The following is a 20765-nucleotide window of genomic DNA, read 5'->3' on the forward strand; positions in this document are numbered from 1 at the left end:
GACAACCTCACAATCATTTGCTCTTACAAGGATATTCAATCCTGCTGGGAACCTGCAGCCACTTATCCACCCATTGGAGATCAGGCAGCTGTAGCAGGCATGAATCAGCTGGTGCTTGCAAACCTCAGTTTCCTTCTCACCCAGCAAGCAAGGTGAGATCAAGGCAGCCAAAGTTTGCAAGTTCGCAACAGATCTAATCTTCTCTTACCTGCTGGATGGGAAGAAAGCTGAAGGACTGTGGAGATCCTGTCAAGAAGTGGAGCACAGGATGCCTCAGGTGGTGGGGGTAGCTTTGGGAGGCCCTGGACAGGTATTCTGGGCCTACTGCCGAGGCATCCTATGCACTATTCAACAATTCTCTTATTCGTTTTATGTTTGCATAAGGAAAGTTAAGTGATGCTGTTTCACTTAACAACTGTTGTGACATGTGACTGTAATGGGCAGTCACCATTAACGTCATATCTCGAGGACTACTTATCCTCAAATAAATGAACTATGGTTTGACATCAGGTCCTGATTCATGCAACAAAAAGAGTCACAAACACATGGCACAACAAACTCAAGACAGCAGTCCATCTGCATCTGAAAGACAAGGGTCATTCTTTTGAAGACATCAAAGTTCACATTCTGGACAGAGAGGAGCACTAATTTGAAAGAGGAGTCAAAGAGGCCATTTATGTCAAAATTGAACAGTCCTCCCTCAACAGAAGGGGAAGATATGATACCACCTATCAAGAAGATTCCACACCGGTTTACACTCGGATTCAGATGGCTGAAGCTATAGATAAACCCTCAAGTGGCCTCAACAACTCTCAGAGTGCTAACAACTGGATAGCTGCAAAGAATATAAACCATTTTATTCCCCACCAGTCAGTTGGAACTGAAGAAGCTTCTCAGAAGCAAAAGGTTTTCAAAGGAAAAAAACCAAGAAAATCCAATTGCCTTTTGGAAAAAGCACCTTCGGAATAGAATTGCTAGGTTCACACACAACACACTGAAGCAAAGTTGTTTATAGGATAGGCAGCACTTACATGTACTCCCAATTCCAGTTGAGATTCAATTCCAAAATGATACTTCAAAGTGGAGTTACCATGCTATCTCATAGCTGCCTTAAGAATGGCTGAGAAATGTAATGTTTCTGGTCTAGCATACTCTAAAGTTCCCTTTTGGGACTAAAACTAAAATGCTATGACCCTACTATCATTTTAGCCTATTCCATGGTATAAATTCAGTTTAGACATTTGTTAAATCTATCTATATCAGTCCTAGTCTATTTGCCTTACCAACTTCCACAGTGTTTTCTGTTTCTGTTGCCTCCAATCCATCCATACTGTCTTCATCCTCCACCGCAGGTTTTCCTCTATTTCGAGGCCTGTGAGAGGAAAGAAAAACACAATTTATAACGTTAGAAAAAAAGCACCAAATTACCAAGGAAACTATTTTGTTCATTACAGTACTAAATTTTATTAAACATTAAACATTAAACCTTACAATAATAATGGGTGAAATGTACAATACAGAGAAATATCAAGATGTGCATTTTCTATCTGCTCCTAATGTAACATCAGAGGCGAATAAAATACAGGTCATCCTCGACATACAACCATAACTGTTGCTAAGTGATACAGTTGTCAAGTAGGTTTTGATCCATTTTGCAATCTTTCTTGCGATAGTTGTTAAGTGAATCAATGCAGTTGTTACATTAGTAATATTGGTTATTATAGTTGCTTCTCCATAGACTTTGCTTGTTAGAAAGTCGCAAAAGGCGATCACATAATCCCAGGACATTGCAACAGTCATAAATCTGAGTTACTTGCCAAGCGTCTGAATTTTTATCACATGATCATGGGGATGCTGCAATGGTCGTAAATCTGTAAAACGGTCCTAAGTCACTTTTTTTCAGTGCCATTGTGGCTATGAATAGTCACTAAACTGTTGTAAATTAAAGTCTACCTGTACTTTAGTAAAAGAATCTGGATCCTAAAGGGGTATGAGCAAATATTTTCAACACATTTCTCCATTCCAAATAAAACCGTGATTTAAACTAACTAAGCATTGACCTTTGTATCTTGTAATATTTTAAACTTCAAAGTAAGACTACAACAATTTTATTTGATGAATAAAATATAAAATCTTTGGGCCTATTCTTAACAATATACCAAGTTTAACCCAGCAATAGCACAACATGAAGTCACTTCTCAGATATGTGCAGCTACTGTATATAAATTTGATTAATAAATAAAAAAATATTGGAGACTGTAAAAAAAGTGGTAGGGGAAACATCAAAATCAAAAGGGCAAATACGGAAAAGACACACAGATATGCATTCTATTATTTAAGCCAAGTAAATTCCTTTGACATAATGAATTTAACAGCGAACCTTTTAAAAAATATTTTCTGAAAGGCCCAGTAAACATAGCAAAAAAAATCTTTTAGTGAATTTGTATCATCTTAATATCAAAATGCAAATATTTAGTTCCGGCTACGGTTCCCTTCTTTTTAAGTTTCAATAATTTTTCTTTATAATTTATATCATGTATTGTTAGTGGAGCACGGTGGCTCACATAGTTGGGATCCTGGGCTGATGATCAGCATGCTCATGTACCACTTAGGTGGGCATATGGGATATGAAGAGAGCCCCCAGCTGGGCGCCCCTTGGGCAAAAATGATGTCATCAGTTAATTCTTTCAACCCGGAAGCACTTTGGTGCTCCCAATATGACTGTAGTGTCATACAGAAAACATACTCCAAAAGATAGGGAAGAAAAAAACTTAATTTGAATTTAATTTGCTTTTAATTAAGTAAAGTTTAATTAATTTTATTTTTCTAGGAAAATATTTAATGAAGTTTCCCTTTGGTTGCATTTAAAATTACAAGTGGATAAGAGTTTTGGATTTCTCTATTGTCTATAGGCTTTTAGATTTAGAAAATGATGCCATTGAAGTGACTATTTGTTTTCAGTCTCTTCTAAGAATCCATAATACTAAATCTACGTGACATGAAATGCTATTTGGGGAACAAATAAAACAAATATTTAAGGCTTATGCAGTACAATATATGAATATTGTAGAATTTTATACTAGCATAATAAAATATGTTTCATAATCCCTCTATCAATTTATCTAGAACAAAATTAAACCTTCATGGTATATCTGCACTTGCTTTATGGTTCTGATGTGACCTTTTATATGTAATTTTTTCTCCTCTATCTTGCTAGTGCTGTTCAGAGAAAATTCTTTATTACATAAAGAATACGTAGTTAACATTTGTATGTTTTTGAAAAAATTCTTATGTAGCATCTTATAAAAGAGTCTTGAGGACTTTGAAGTAAGATCCATTGTGTTCAGTACAATTTACTAAAGTAGGTGCGATGCTTGCATTCCTTCATACTCTGAGCACAGGCTCCAATGTAAATACATTTCTCTTATTTTAAGCAGTAGAGAAACTTGTGCAATACTAGTAGGTAGTTCCAGATCAATTGCAAGTTTTCTGCAATCATGAAAGATAATGAAATCATGAGATAATATTAGGTTATTATTGCTGTGAACATTATTCAAATCCAGGAAAATATTGCTATTTTAAGAATCAAATCAATAGACTGAACTTAATTCTTCCTGTAAACTTAACAGTCAATCTTGATTCAGAGAAAAGTGAAGTAAATTGTATGCATATGAGAAGGAAGGAAAAAGATACTGTCCAAAAGTTACAATCAGGTCTTGTGCCTTAGAGATAATACATCAAGATATATAACTGAAAATTCGGACAAAATTATGAAGACCACACTGATATTTTCCCTATTTTTCTACTTCATCACTAAAATTTTACATAATGGTTATAATTGGCAGGGGCAGAATTATATAGCAATTAGGGCATGACAGCAAAAGCAAACAAGTATTGAAAATGGGTTCACCACTTCTGGTAATAAGCAGGTAATTATCACAGCAGCTTGAAAGGGGCATAATCAAACCAAGTGACATCATTCCACCCACATAATAAATGTGAAATCCCTTTACGTCCAATGTAGCTTTTACACACAGCTGGTAGTGGAGCCAGTCGACTTTCCATGTCTGACTCTGTTGACATATCCTTGAGTTAAGCTCAGAGAGCTTTTCTGAAATCTATGGGTAAAATATAGATTTAATAGAAATAAAGATTTACAGATTTATATTTAATATTTGTATTAAATATTAAAATACTGCATTTCTTATCTTTTTTAATCCACTAAAAAGTAGTTACAAGGATTTTAAAGTAGTTCCTGATCATATTTTAATACTGCATATACTTCTTCTAATAAGTAGTACATGAAAACAGTTCAACTGATTTCCCCCCACTTTTAGTATCTAAGAATACATTTATATCTAATGAAAATTGTTCCCGGTCCTCTGAAGAATTGTTATATTATGGTTTATAGTTGCCTATTCAAAGGATTTTTCAGAACCCCTGTGAGATATACTGTAATTATACAGACCTTTTACTATTTTCAGTACAAGAAGATCCTCCAATACCTATATGTATCCTGCTTCCATTATAGAATAAAGTCCCTATTCCCAAGTACTACTGCTGACCAATTTTTGTTGAACTGCAGTAAACAACAGTAGACAATCTAGATTTTTTTTAAAACAAAATGTGAGCTTCATCTCAAAAGTTTCTTGTTAGCTACTCAAAAGAAGTTGGGGCTTATTTTATTTCAATTTCTTTACTTCTTTTTCCTAGGTACTTGGAGCAGTCACAATTTAAATGTTGCCTAGTAACGAAGAAAACCAATAAGTTCTATTTTAATGTTGGGCTTTGATCATCAGCCTAAGTAACTTATTCGAAATAAAAGCAAGCTACTTGAAAACTCTCATCCTTTCAGTTTATTATTTCTGATGTTCCCCTGCCTCAGACTCCCATTTTTGCCATTTGTTCTAGAAAAAAGCTATTGACAAGAAAAATATATCTGTTGCATTCATGTGGACTTTGGTTTTCTATCCCCCTTCTTTAGAGAACTTGAATGCATTTTGTACATGTAATTTACTTTTCTATTTCTCCTTCCCACCTCAGGGTTTCGGACCATATGATATATATAGGATTTTTTAAAAGTTGCTTTAATATTTTTAATAAAAGCTGTTTTTATTAAAACCAGTTAAAATTATTTGAAAACTAAATAAATTATCAATAAGTAATTTAAAGTTATTTAGACTTTGCCTCCTGAATGGACTACAGGTAGTCCTTTACTTTGAGGCAACTATGGGGGCCCCAGGAGTTCGCATGTCACACCTCTAATCTGTGAGCTTCACTGTTTACCAGTTTGCTTTGAGGTGCACATCAAGCTTGCTGGTTTTGATTTTAAATCCATGCATGGCCTGGGAGAGGATTATTTGAGGGACCGCCTCTCTCCCGTTACTTCTATCTGTCCCATCAGACCTGGCAAGAGAGGCACGTTTTGAGTCCCAGCTGCTAAGGATTTCTACCTGACAGAACCGAGGAGACCCAACTTTTCTGACCTAGCAACCACCTTTTGGAAGTTCATCCACCTAAGGTAAGATTGGCAACAGCCCTTACTTGGCAGCAGAAAACTCACACATTGGCTGCACCATGTATAACATTCTGGTTTCAGTCTTCTCATGTACATGTTTTTATTTATGTGTATTTACTTAAATGTTTTAGTTATTTTATATTTAATTATTGTATACCATCCAGAATCACTTTCTGTGAGATGGGTGACCATATAAATGTAAAGAATGAATAAAAAAGAGAAAAATTAACAGATAGGAAAAAATGTGATTATAATAAAAGCCTTGGAGGAGGCCAGATTTAATCCATTATCTATTAATTGCAAACTCCTAACGTTCTTTTTGCCTGTCATTTAAATCACCTTCATAAGAATCAATTGATACAGAATGGAAATGAATGGAAATAACAACACATCTTTCAGTTAACAATAAATATCACTCCTGCTGTAACCTGAATTGCAATTCTAAAAGGGAAAAACTCACCCAGAATTTAAATATTGTAAATCAAGCAGATTATTAAGATTATTTATATCAAAGCAAATTTACTGCAGCCATAATGCCAGCTACAAACAAAATATCAAAGAAGTATGACATTATTCTATACTGTATATATACGTAACAGAAAAACAATAAGAGTAATAGAATCCAAAATAATAAAAAATAACAATACTACAATATATTCAAAATGCTATTATAAGAAGTTCTAAACTCAAGTAATGGTGCCCACATACAACACAAACCGTAGTCCAAAACTGGGCAATTTGAGGTTATTTTTGAGTCATTGTCCAAAAGAAATAACATTAAATAGAAATCACCTTCCTATTTTGAAATTTCAAGACAAGATTACTTAATTGTCTAGAATCCTTTTATATATAATAGAGTATAATAGCACATGTCTTGGAGTTTCTATTAAATCATCAAAGATGCACAGCAGTACCACTAAAAAGTCCCCCCAAAAATCCTGAAGGAAAATATCCAAGCTGGATTTAGTGAAGGCCTTACAAAATTTCAAAATTGCTAGTGATAATAAATAAGAAGCTGAAATGAACTCTTTTGGAAGCAAGTGATAAAGATTGGGGAGTGACACCTTACCTAGGCTTGTTCGAAGATCTACATACCAAATTCACTGCTAAAGAGAAGTTCTAGAATTATCAAAACCTAGCAAGGCCGGACTTTCAATAGAAAATCCCAGCAATTTAATTTTATTATGGCTTTTTAAAGCCATATTAATTAAAAAAATGATTTCTAAATATTAAAGGGGCCAAACCTATGGGAAATAGAATTAACTTTTGTTAGAAAGTAAAAGGAAGAAATTGTGCTGTAACATCCTATGAAATTATGCTTGCTTCTACCATGCAGATGGCACTTTTAATATTTTTGGAATCATGGTTATGATGCCAATAAACTTACTTTCAATGATTTCAATAATATTAAGTTTTGCAAAAGAGTAAATTTGGAAGCCATAAAGAAGCAGAGGGATTATCTTAATTTAAAAAACATTGAAGGTTGAAGGAATATAACGTAATAAGATAGTCCTCGTCTTATGACCACAATCAAGCCCAAAAATTATGTTGCTAAATCAGAAATTTGTTTAATAAGTTTTGCTCCATTTTACAACTTTTCTTGTCACATATGTTAACTGAATCACTGCAGTTCTTAAATTAGCAACACAGTTCATAAATGAATCTTGCTCCCCCACTGATTTTGTTAGAAAGTTGCAAAAGGAGATCACGTGATCCCAGGACACTGTAACCATCTTAAAGGGAGTCAACTGCCAAGCATCTGAATATAAATCACCTGGTTTATATCAGGTGGGCATATGCTGCAATGGTCGTAAGTGTGAAAAATGGTCACAAGTCATTTTTTTCAGTGCCATTGTAACTTCAAAGAGTCACTAAATGAACTGTTGTAAATCAGGGACTACCTGCATAAGGTTATTTATAATTAAAGATTTTGAAATTTTAATAATTTAAGATTTTTGGTACACTAATGGATAGTGACATAATCAGAAGCCTTAAAAATCAAATCAAGCCAGGTTTGCTGTAATGGCACAAAACAGCAATTTCTACTCACTAACCAGCGACATTCAATCCCTTGGCAAGCGGGGATATGTCATTGGTTTTGTTTTGTTCTGTTGTGTTGTGTCAAAACATACTTAAGGAGAAAACTAAGCAAGACTTGAAGCTCTTCTAAAAAAATTGATTTCACATTTTAAAGAGATACATTTTATAAATATACTGTATTTCGGCTACACAGTGATCCAAAACATCTCAAATCAACCATAAAGGACTTGAGCTGGCCTACCCAGTAGTGATAAATTACATACCATCGTACTTTAATATTAATCAAATCAATGGGAGGATACCAAACATGCAGCATATAGGAAACTCAGAAATATGTAGACCCAAAAGAGTTCTGTAAGAAAAGTGGGGGTAGGGGGTCCAAAAGTAGCTCTTCATTACACTTCAGGAAACATTTGGAAGTTATTATTTCTTCTCCCTGCGCTACTGTAAAAAGTACTTGACTGAAAAGGTGTCCCAACATCTGCATATTCGGGGCTTATTTTGAAACTATATACAACTACACATACATAGTAACCAGGTAGTCAAATTTTCAAAAAGATGCTTTAATCTTGTTTCATTTCAAGATAACTTCAATTTCTTTTCATTTAGATTTCCACTGAAAGGTACTATTTGATTAAGGACATCTGTATTTTTATTTACAAATTCAATATATGAAAATCTGATTTCTAAATTCTTCATGGGTAATAGGAGTTATCTATTTGGTTGGCAACACCTGGATACACTATTCAATTGGCATATTTATAAACCATTCACTTAACTCTGTTTTCCTTTTTTTTCCCACTACAGATTTTAAAATGAGAATTCTATCTTTCTGGAAACATAATTACTGAGAGCTAATTCACACAGTCTTGAAAACAAACTGAAATACACATTAGAGTAAAGAGGTTACTCAAGAACTAGTTTTCAAGCCAAGATTTTAACCTATCATCACAAAGCTTCTGAAAACTACTCTAGTGGAAGTTAACTTATTCTTTTTAATATGGTTTGGGTTCAAATATTTTTTAAAATAATATTTATTGTTCTTAAAGTAACAACTTTTAAAAAATGAAATAAAACACATACGTAAGAAAAAAATACTGTATATAACGTGCTCTAAACAAGTGAAAAAAACAGAAAAATAAAAGAAATATAAAGTATAATACGTTGTTACGGTAAACGGTTGCAAACTAATATAGAATTATCTAATGAAAATTATGCAAATATATCCTAATATTCAAACCTATTGTATTTTGTGTAAATGAAACCCTTATTTCATTATAGTTATCCGTACGAAGTCTACCTCTATAAGCAGCCCACTCATGAACAGCGTGTATAATCAATTCTCCAATTCATTGAGTAAATGGGGCCATACATATATTTTTGCAATCAGTCTTTTAGCTATAGTAAGGACATGGAGAATCCACTATGTTCTCTGGTATGGGTTCAACTATGACAAATTTTGAATTAATGGTAGATAAAACAAACAAAAAAGGAAAATAACTGTTTTGGTAATCATAAATGGAACTAGATAATGCTGGAAACTCTTGAGCTGATTTATACTGTGTAACGGTACCCATTACCGTTATTTATATAAACTAAAAATACTGCATCAAAAGCAACTAATAAGTTTATTATTACATAAACTTGTGTAGTCTGAAAACCATTAAAGTTTTGGAGTCATTCAAAGTTACATTTCATTGATTATTTAACCTAGAAATTGTAACATGTTAAATTATTGTAATATAGGGTTCCTCTAAATGAAGATTATGTGGCAGTCTGAAATCATCTTTAGATCTGTCTGAAAAAACTGATAATAGGTCCATTCAAATTCACCCTTGCCACTTCAGTTGACTATTATAGATACTGGAAAAGTTGTTGACATGAGGTATGTTCCAGTCACATCTTTATATATCTGTGGGTTTGCATACTTCCTTTCAATGGATTACCAATTTGAAATTGTTACATTTTTAAGAAAAAGGTCTACAAGATTGCATCGGGGTTTATTCCTTTTACCATTTGAGACAACATATTAGGAACTTAACAATACAATTTAATATAACATATTCTCCAGTCTTCAGAATTATTTTCCCCTGATGATTTTTCATTTACTATCTTGAAGACATTCACCATTGCCAAAATACTTCTAAAATACAAATCAGTTTATACTCAACTTATGACCACAACTGAGCCCAAAATTTCTGTTGTTAAGTATGTTTTGCCCCATTTTACAACTGTTCTTGCCACAATTGCTAAGGGAATCACTGAAGTTGATAAGTTATTAACAATTAAGTACACAGCTATTAACTTCCCCGTTGACTTTGCTTGTCAGAAAGCTGCAAAAGGTGATCACATGACTCTGAGACTCTGCAACCATTATAATAAAAAGCCAATTGTTTAGCACCTGAATTTTGATCATGTGACCATGGGAATGCTGCAATGATTATAAGTGTGAAAAATGATCATAAGTCACTTTTTTCAGTGCCGTTGTAATTTCAAACAGTCACTAAACTGTTGTATGTCGAGGATTACCTGTGTAGACTCTACTTATTCCCAAATAATATCTCTGTACTGAGTATGGCTAACTAATATGTTAATCACATTAACTAATAAGTTAATGTGTTTAGAAAATATGGAATTTTCCATTGAGGAGATCTTTTCAGATACTTTCCAGTACAAAGACATTTCAAATCAGTTTAAGAAAGAAGCATCCAGCATCTTTATACCTTTCTATTTTCATCCAACAGATTCCACCCCACAATACCACTGAAAGAGATTCCTTTAAAGCACAGATAACAAGAAAATCTCTAGCGGGCTAAACTAAGCATTTCACAAAAACATGAGCTCTAAAATTCTGGATTTTTTCTGGTGGCCCGTATACAATGTAGAAAAGTAGTTTGATTAATATGAAACCATGGAGAGAGAAGATGTTTACAAAATCATCTATGACAATAGATTTAAAGAAAAGTAAAATTCAGGAAAAGTATTGCTTAGGAACAACTGATAGGGAATGGATTTGGGGAAAAAAACTAACAATGTGAGAAAATAAGTATCAAACATACATTTAACAGAAATTTCATCATAGAGGAAGATATAGTCATTCGTGGGCCACATTTCCATATAAAGTACATTCCAATGCAACAGATAATCATTACTAACCCTTTCTCCCCATCCATGGGCAAATAGGCGGCAATATGAATTTAATTAAATAAATAAATAAATAAATAACCCCAATCCATCTCATGCTCATTTTTCTCTGCTTTAAATTACTATACATGTCGAATCAAAAGAAACTGTTGTACAACCAGTGAAACTATCTGACCAACTGTCCAATATTGTCTACTTTCATCATATACAAATATACAACAATGGGATATGAAAGGAGCCCCCTTGGATGTCCCTTGGGCAACAGTGATGTCACTGGCTAATCCTTCAACCTGGAAGCACCTTGGTAGGTGCTTCTGATATGAATGCAGAAGCATACACAATGTCATCACAGAAAGAACCACGCACAAATATCTTTTGTGTAGAACTAACTATCCTAACTGGAAGTTAGACTTATCACAAAGGTCACTGTTAGGCTTTGCACCATTCAACACCTAGCTTACTTTAGTTTAAGTCTCTCAGAATTAATCAGCTCGTTTAAAGAGCCTTGGTCACGCAGTGGCTAGAGTGCAGTACTGCAAGCTACTTCTGCTGCAACCAGCTGCCTGCAATTTGGCAATTTGAATCTCACCAGGCTCAAGTTTGACTCAGCCTTCTATCCCACCGAGGTGGGTAAAATGAGGACCCAGATTGTTGGGGGAAATATGCTGACTCTGTAAACTGCTTAGAGAGGGCTATAAAGTACTATAAAGTGATTATAAGTCTAAGTGCTATTGCTATTAAAAGTTGCATAGACAGGAATGAAGCCTTAATCACAAGCACTAACTGTCCACTGCTAAGGCTTTACATACATATATACAAACACACATAGTTTTAAACTCTAAACATTTTCCTTCTACCCTCCCAAGATACTTTGCTAGTCTCTTGGTAGTCTTGAAAAGAAATTATATTTATATAATTATAAATGTAGTTTTCTCCAGGTTGAAATACATTACGGCTTACAGATACTTTAAAGCAGGCATATCCAGTTTATGGCCCAGGACAATAGTTATGTGGCCCCACAAGATTATAAGCCTTTAACATTAGAGAAAGTGTGTGTGTGTGTGTGTGTGTGTGTGTGTGTTTGTGTACACATACACACTATATTATATACTTTACATGTGGCTCAGGACAATTCCTCTTCATTCAATGCAGCCTAGGCAAGCCAAAAGATTGGATGCCTACTTCAGTGTAGGAGAAGCACAAAATTAGCACCTGCTGATGCATCTTCAAACAGCTATGATTTTCTCACAATTGCATACCTGCTTTATGGTATTGCCAACAGGTAGCGTATTTGCACTCTCATGAGCTTTGAAGCAGCGTTTGAAGGTCTAAGCATTTCACATCCTGGAAGAATTAGCAATTGCTACCTTTGACATTCAAAATGAATTTTGTCACTGAACTTGCTACCCATCCTTGCACTTGTACGTGTAAAAAAGAGCAATTAAAGTCATAGTTATAGTTTTACTGTACACTATGTCATTTCTTGATTCCCTCAACTTCCTAATATGTCTTATGAAACCACTAGTGTTAATTGGGATAAAGATTCTTACAATGAAATTTTATTATTTTTGCTTTTTTTCCCCAAAGAGCCAGTCATATGAAGTCTCTACTAAATGATCTAAAGGTTATTTGCTTTAGACATTGATACATTTATTTATTTGTCCAATGATTTTTAGACTGCCAATTTCCAAGGGCACTTTATAATTCTAATCTATAAAAACAACAGAGAGCAATCCAGCCTCTGAATTGCTCTCTGTTGCAAGGTAACTAGGCAGGTAGTCCAAATTATCTCTCTACCAGGCAAAAGATCAATTTACATATCACCTGATCAAAAGGACAGTTTCTAGAATGAAAAATCAAACTACAACATTAAAATTTCAAACTATATCTTTCTTCATAATAGTTAACAATCAAGCAAACATGTTTTGTAGCAATGTCTATAATTGATACTTATACCTGAAAATAACAAACTAAGTATTTATAAGTCTTAACATTATTTCTACCATAGGCTTTTTACAGATCCATCCTTCCCTTCTTTCTTCTATAAAGATTTTATAGAAGATTTTCTTCATAAAAATCCAATAACGGTTAACATATCCCTGCCCACTAAAAACTTTTAGACATGCAGGACAGCTTTGTCTAACACTTTTGACTTTTTGGGACAATAAGAACACCTGATTTCATAGATGTTTAATTGAATCACAGCTATTTTGTCAGTGCACCACAAATCCTGCTATCTTACAACTGACTTATGAAACACCTGCAAGTTTAAACTCACTAGTGAAATTTCATCTAAGCAGTGCCAAGATTTTTATTACAATTTTTCTAATCCTGCTGTCAAGCTTTATATTAGAGAAGAACAATCTCTTCTGACAATTTTCCAAATTCAGGGCTGTCTGTCTGTCAAATGTTTCCAGTCAACTGTCATTTTCATATTGCCCTAGGTATAGTTTGATATCTCAAAAATAATCTGCAAATCTCTATCAATAAATATTTTCATAAAAAGCATTTATGCCATTCTGTAGGTAGCAAGTGCTGCAAATGTAATGTCTATTTTGAATTTTATATTCATTTTACTCTCATCAGTTTTTCCTTTAACTGCAAATTCCTCTGAGCAGAGAATGGTTGCAGCTGTTTGGAAAAAATCCAAAACATAAAATGTCAAACTGGTATAGATGGTAACATTTTTTTCATTCTGCAAACCAGTAATATATAAGAATTAGCATTAAAATATGAACAAGCAATAACTAACTTTCCAATAGGGGTGGGTTTGATATATAAACTGAATATAATGCATCAGAATATATAAACTGGGATTGCACCATGCAACACCACAACTAATGTGTTCCCATAAATGTCTAAGCCAAAACTAAATGAATACTGGGTGTGTAATGTGCAATGTGTAAGTTCTATAATATCTGGTTATTTCTTTAGATCAGAACAATGCAACTTATTAGAATAAATAAATGTATTTGCTTGTGATTAACTGTTCACTCACTAAATCTATATTCACAAATAATCTTTCTTAAATATTAAACCTTAAATTTAAAAAATTTAAGATTTTACTTCTATAAGACAATATTACTATAGCAATCTTAAAATCTCACCCTTAATTACCTAACATCTTCCAAACTCCAACAGTGCTTTCTCTTTACCTTACTGAATACATAATTGTGTGACAAAATATCTGTAATTTGCTATATTTACAATAAGTCTATCATTGAATCAAAAAGAAAATGTGATACAATGCCAAGATAATTTTATACTCATTGTTTCTTAAAGAAAATTAAACAGCAATGAATTAACCACTTAGTAAGAAAATCTAACCAATAGCACCTAGTATTTAAACTACAAAAGGTTGGTGCCATGTTGATTTTATGTAATGGTTAAGAATTAGATTTTTTTTGTAAACTCATAAACTACTACATTTCCACTGTTCCATAGTATAAAAGCAAAACAAAAAAAACACCAATAAGTCTAAGAGAAAAAACAGTATTTGAAATTCATACTTTAAAGAATAAACTGACTAGATGTCAAGATAATGTCATTTCTTCAACCGCTGTCCTATAATCTGTAAATTAAGTCTGCTGAATGGCCTGGTGCTGACTTCTGAAAATAAAATGTAGAATTACCACATAAAAACCAAACAATAATAAATTGTATACAGTTTGTTAATTACAATTTTTTTATTCTTTGTAAAAATGACTTCGTGTAAACAGAACCAGTGATACTGCTTTTTTTTTTCAACAGGAAGTTGGCAAGATAAACACAGGAAGTTTGTATGTGCCAAGCTGAAAACAAAATATCACCTGACACTGAATATTTTATGTAAATTATATTATAAAAAATCACTGAGCTGTGATGCCAAATTTTTAAACAAAAGTAAATTGTCATGGGCTGCTATATTTAAGTAATGTAGTAAGTATTTCTGCACCATTAGGAAACTACTATATAATACACTTTAACAGAACATCAATATAGCTGTAATAACTACAGTTAAGTGAATAGTATCTATATCCACTTAAAAAGTATTGAAAATAAAAAATATTTTTAACAGTAGCCCACTTTTCATTAGAATTCATCTTATTTTGCATTAAAATAATATAATGAATATTTACTTAGACAATGGCAAAATCCAATACTTAGCATTTTAATTTAGGCACATATTTTTTCACTTTTTCTCACTGTACTGAAGTGATAAAATATTTTGCCTTGTAGCACTTATAGAGAACCATCCACCTGTTTCAATGTAATTCAAGTGGGGAGAATTATATTGGAAAAATTCAAAAATATATCCTAAACATTCAAAAATGAACAAAATTAAGTCATTTAAGCTATACTGACATGTCAACATGTTTATCAATATATGTGTTATCTTTTAAAGGACTTGCAATGAACATTATGATAAAGTTACTAGAGAAATTAATTGCACACACACATCATGCAAAATTAACCAAATTTGTATTAAACTGTTGGATGGAATTTTCCTTTTCCTGAGTATTAAGTGCACAAAAACAAAAGTTACATAACCAATTTGTTTCAGAGACTACCTATTCCTAAATAAAGCTTATCATAATTTTAAAATAGCTTCGACCCCTATCAGGCAAGATTGATGAACCACATAAAAGACTTTTTCAGTATTCCAGATATGTGGACAGCCGACTTTTACACATTTCTTGACATTTTTTCTTTTCACTTGGCTGGAATTCACTAAAAAATGCTAAACGGATACCGTTGCAACTATTCCCACGATCAGCAAAGACAAAAAGTATTAACAGCTTGGCAAGCTGTCGAAGGTTTGATCTAACCCCCCCATAACTTTCCAGAACAGGATGGGTCCTACTGGATTTCTTTCTTTCATTTAAAAATCTACCACTGTATCCAGGGCACTGTAACACGGCCTGCCACACAGAGCCCGAGGCTCCTGTCATATTCAGCCCTCCAATACAAAGAAGTTAACGACAGGGTACTCACCGACGCTCAATTCTGTCTGCCTAACATTATGCACAGACTGGCTCCTCTCACCAAACCCTCTGGAAGAACAAAGAGGTTGGCACCCGTGCCCAAAGCTAACAATCCGACATAAGTTATTTACATGTTAGAATCCAAGCTCGGCGTCGTACAGAGAAAAACAAATTGCTCCGTACTCCATTAGATCAGCCATATTACTCTTCCAAATCAAGCAGCACCCCACTTTTCCGGCTACTTCGCCAGCAGCTCCTCTGTCGGCGCTCCTCTGTCTTGTTTAAACCCCACCCCCCAAGCAGGCACTGATGGGGAAAGTGGTCTGCAAGCCCTCGAACTTTGGCTCTTACGGTGCCCCCCCCCCAACTACTGACTAAAGCTGTCGGATGAGGAGGAAGAGGAGGAGGAAGAAAAAAGGGAGGGGAGGATGAGAGAGAGAGAGAGAGAGAGAGAGAGAGAGAGAGCGCAAGGGGGGGCGGAGGAGGGAGAATGGGGAAAGTAGATCCGACTCTTCCGAGCAATCCAAAAGCGCGGACTGGATTCGCTCAAGGAAGCGGAACAGCCAGCCAGTCTCACATTTACGGCCTCTGCCTTAACTCTTTACCGGCCGGTTGAAAGCCTGCCGAGAAAGCCGACTGGCCTTACATTAGCCAATCATTTCCACGAAGACCGCCTCAGATATAGCGGAAGAGAAAGGTGGAAAGGCATCAAAAAGAGGACGGGGCGCCCTGGATGCGCCTCTTACTGGAACGATGGAAAGGCTGCTAACAATCTCACCCTTAGGAAGGAAATGTCTCCTAGGTTTCATACATTCCGACGGCAAACTGTTCTATAAAGGTGTATTTTTATAAATGATTGTGCAGGGACACAAGAAGGAACTTATTCTCCTTACCTAGGCAACTACCTTTCCAAGAAAATAAAACATTTCCAACATCTGGCAACAGCTCTCTTACTTACAGCACAGATTATTTCAATAGAAAGCTACATACAGTTTTAAACTAAACAGTTTCCACTTAACCATATCCCACACATTGGTACCATTCCCCTGTTTTTTTGTCCCTTTTCCCAGCCCCTTCACTAGCTTGGGCCAAAACAACGTTCAGCTGAACAGAAACAAAGGAAGCCTTATGTAATTTATTTTACTTACTGAGTTTGTCCTCTAAAAATAACAGTCCTCACCCAAACATCTTTAAAAACTAACCAATTTCCCCCCTTAGGCCACAAACTAAACTGGGGACTTTTCTTTTTCCCTGTTACAAACATCATGCCTATTTGAAAAAAATATTTCTCACATGCTATCTTGAACTGTATTAGAAAACAATTTCCTATATTCTTTTTTTTAATGTGAAGCTTACATTGTCATCCAAAAATCTTTACTGGTTCCACTCCACCACCCATGACTTAACATAAATATCGGTATATGCCTCATATTTTCTCCCACCAAATTTGATACAACAATTTACATGGTCATTTTGAAATTTCTTTTTAGGAATTGAACAGTAATTAAGGTTTTTTTTTTAGGAATTGAACAGTATATACATTGCAGAACAAATAAATAAAATAAAATAAGTGGGAATTGTGTAACAACAAAAATAAAATACATTCAGACTGGAATATGTGTTGGGCATGCCAATCCCACAGAACAGGTAAAATTTTCTATACTGCATATATACAAAGCTTGTGTGACAATTCTCATACTGTCACCACTATTTATATTTACAGTGTTTGTCCAATGTGACACTATGCCAAAACATCTTTAAACAAGAAAAAGATGAGCAACTGCTGAGTAATTGATGCCATCCCATATCGTGCACTGGTACCATATTCTAATTTGGCTCTTGATAGGAAGGTCACAATCTGGTGTTGTTTTATTTACACCTGTACAACTGTCATTGAACTCAATTTTAAAAGTTATTACCAAAATAGCTATCCAAACAACCAGTATATCTGAATAAATAAAACATGTTTTATGTTAAAAAGCAGGACTCTGAAAAAGAAATAATAATATTGAAATACAATGAATAAAAATTTGTTAAAATGTTCTGCTATTAATATTTTAACATTGTGACAGTGAGGGTAACAATGATAGATTGGTGTAATGGAAGATTTGCCTCAAATATTTCAAGCTCATTTAATTCTAGCATTGACTCTAAAAGAATTTTAGAGCCTAGGACTGCAAAACTAGACCCAAGGGGACTAATAAGACAAAGCAGAATGATTTTCAAAAAGAAATAAGGGGAAGAAAAAATTAAAAAGAAAATGTCAGAGATAAAAATGGAATTGGTATAGCCAGCAACTTCTAAACCCCACAGGGATGACTATAAAACACAATAGACTTTAAAACAAGATTTCCCTGAACAAGTTGAAGACATTTTTGGACATTCACATTTTTTTACTACCTTAAGATGAGAAACTAAGACAAGGATGCACAGCAAACAAACCCAGATATTATTCTTGGTAATATTATTCTTGCTTGTATATTGAACAGAGCTCTTAATATTACAGTATTGTAGTGAAGAACAAGATTGAGATTGTAAAAGTTGTGGTTGTGAAAGCTTTGAGGTTTTAATAAAAACTGTTAATCTGAAAAGGTGATACCAAACTTGATCTGACTCGTTACCCTAAGCTAACACAGCTGTATACAGCTTCCAATTGAGTGGATCCAATCTCTAGTGAGATAGCTGGTAACTGTAGTTTAACATTCCTGCTTCTGCTGCTGTAAATATTAACTCTGACTACCATTAGGGAGAGAGGGGATCACAATGTTAATTATGGAACAACAGACAAACCCAACAGATCTTTCCTTGGATGAGGCAAGGACGTCTTTCTTATAGATATTATCCTATTTTGGAGATCCTGAAGCAATTTCAATGGTAAGCCTGAACAGGGAAATAGGGACAAATGTTTGATTTTTAGAAACATCTTATTCGTAATCAGAAACCCTGCTTGGGAAAAGTTAATATCGTATCACAGTCTAAAACAATTTTCAGCAGCTTATGTGATATAAAGAACTTAAAAACATTTGAATTGTATTTTTATACAGTACTTACTCTGAACTGTTAACTCCATACCTAATTAAGTATCTTGGGTAACTGACTAGTTTCACTTAAAATATTTGCTTTCGGATTCAAATAGATATGACATGCAGAGATTTTATTTTATTGATTTGCTTACTTAAGTCACTAAATTTCAGTTTTATGTAAGGTGTTTTACAGGCTGGTCATGGACCACATTAAAAAAATTTCTTCATCATCTGAGGAAGGCCCAGTCTAATCTCTTGTGGCAGGCTATTCTAGAGAACTGGTGCTATTAATAAGCAGCATCTCTGCCCTTGGTTCTATTTACTTTCTGAAGGTGGGAAACTAGTAGCTTCTCCTGAGCTACTTGGGGTCAGTTCAAATCAGAGTATGCACCCCTGGAGATGCCCAGGTGCCAAGCCACAAAGAATGCAACCGCCTGAATGTTACATGGGCTGAAGAGACCAGCTGGGTAGATTGGTTGCTCTCGGGTCTCACTTCTTGAGCTCCTTGAACTATTTTGGGTTTGATCTAGAGTCCAGATGTTAGATGCTTCTTCCATTATTAGAAACTCAGCTGAAGAAAGTGAGAGAATTTATGATCTCCATATAGAATGGCTTGCCTCAGGTAATCTCTGGCTGATAATGAAGGCAGATATATGCTGGACTGAGTAACTAATTTATGACTAGAATGTGGGGGACATTGCTGCTTGCCTTTGCTGTGGTCTGATCACTTCCTAGTCCAATTGTAATTGACTGCTAACAGGGAATCTACAAGGCTGTCAGGATTATTTGTATCATCTGCCACAATGTCTGCTGGTTGGGGATGGGAGGGATGGTCTGGAAGGCGCTTGGAGAATTTTCCAAATTATGGAACCCAGTTTGACAGCTGGTGGTACAGAATTGGTAATTCTGAAGTGGATAGGTTGCTCTTGGCATGATCTTCACCGCCAGTAGGTTCAATCCATTTTCCCGTGGTTCCTGCATAAACCTAGGACAAGTCTGGACCTGGGAAATTGCCAAAGGCACTTGAAGGAACTGTATATTAAGCCCTTTGCAGCATGTTAAAAGCAAGATTCAGAGCAGGCAGATTTGTAGAGAAAAAGCGTTAGAGAATCTTGTAAACTGTGTATCTATACCCTGATCTCATTTTCAATTACAGATTGTACTCAACCTGCAACCAGCTGTTTAATGACAGCTAGTAAAGCACTACCAGCCATCATGTCATACACTCCTTCACAGGGTCACATTATTGTATTGTGAGTACTTGACAACCAGCTCACATTTACAACTGATTCCAGTGTCCTGCAGTCACATGACCATGATTTAGTACTTTTTTAAGACCAAAATTTGTGGGTCCATTCAAAAGAAGGGATTCGAATTTATGATCACAGGATCAGCTTAACCACAATGAGATATGGTCTCACAACCATGTGATTCAATTAACTGCTGTAAAATGTTTCAAAAATTGGATCTGGTCACATGGCTGCTTCTGATCTCAATGTCCTTTTAAGTGAAAGACTACCTATGTAATTCATTAAAATAGAAAGAAGATAAAAGGCAATAGAGAGGCCCTAAGCAGTTTAATGGGGAGGATGCTGATCTTTTATCTGAGTCCACAAAAATGTCTACTGTCCTAGTTTTACAGTATTTTCGAAACTTCCTCTAACATTCCCAAAATCAGGAAATCCCATCATACTTTCCCTCAATGTGCCCATTTTGCCCAGTGTCCCAAAATTCCATTTCAAGGATGCAGCCATATGGTACACTGGCAAAAGGAATTATCTGGACTCTCCAGTCAGGATTCAGGCATGGTCACAGAACTTAAATTACATTGGTTACTCAGATCATCTTTTTTCAGGAGACGGATGAGATCCTGGTCCTACTAGGTTTCTCAATGGCCTTAACACTATTGACCATGGTATTTTTCCTGGACTGGCTGAAAAGGGTGGGGTTCCATTCCCACTTGACTCTATAAGTCAATAATTGAGGTCAGTAGCTGTACAGCTCAATCTCTTCTCCAGTTTAACACACCTGAAGCCACTGGAAAAGTTACCCAGTGTTTTGGAAGGAGATACCATC

General features: G+C 34.8%; 1 protein-coding gene across 21 annotated transcripts in view; it reads right to left on the minus strand.

The window, feature by feature from the left end:
• KMT2C (lysine methyltransferase 2C) overlaps positions 1-20765 on the minus strand; it is a 143418-nt gene that overhangs the window by 108968 nt on the left and 13685 nt on the right. For 11 of the 21 annotated variants that reach the window (XM_087915758.1, XM_026719882.2, XM_087915762.1 and 8 more), the window contains exon 2: positions 1284-1372. Coding sequence is in view for 14 of the 21 variants with exons in the window: in XM_026719882.2 (XP_026575667.1) it covers positions 1284-1372 (89 nt within the window). In the remaining 7 variants the exon portion in view is untranslated. Of the gene's footprint in view, positions 1-1283; positions 1373-15676; positions 16192-20765 lie in introns of those variants that run through there. The other 10 variants (XM_087915752.1, XM_087915751.1, XM_087915756.1 and 7 more) reach the window with 9 other exon arrangements.

The sequence above is a fragment of the Pseudonaja textilis genome, chromosome Z, assembly GCF_049901715.1.
Source record: "Pseudonaja textilis isolate UNSWEBS1 chromosome Z, rPseTex1.2, whole genome shotgun sequence".
Classification (NCBI taxonomy): domain Eukaryota; kingdom Metazoa; phylum Chordata; class Lepidosauria; order Squamata; family Elapidae; genus Pseudonaja; species Pseudonaja textilis.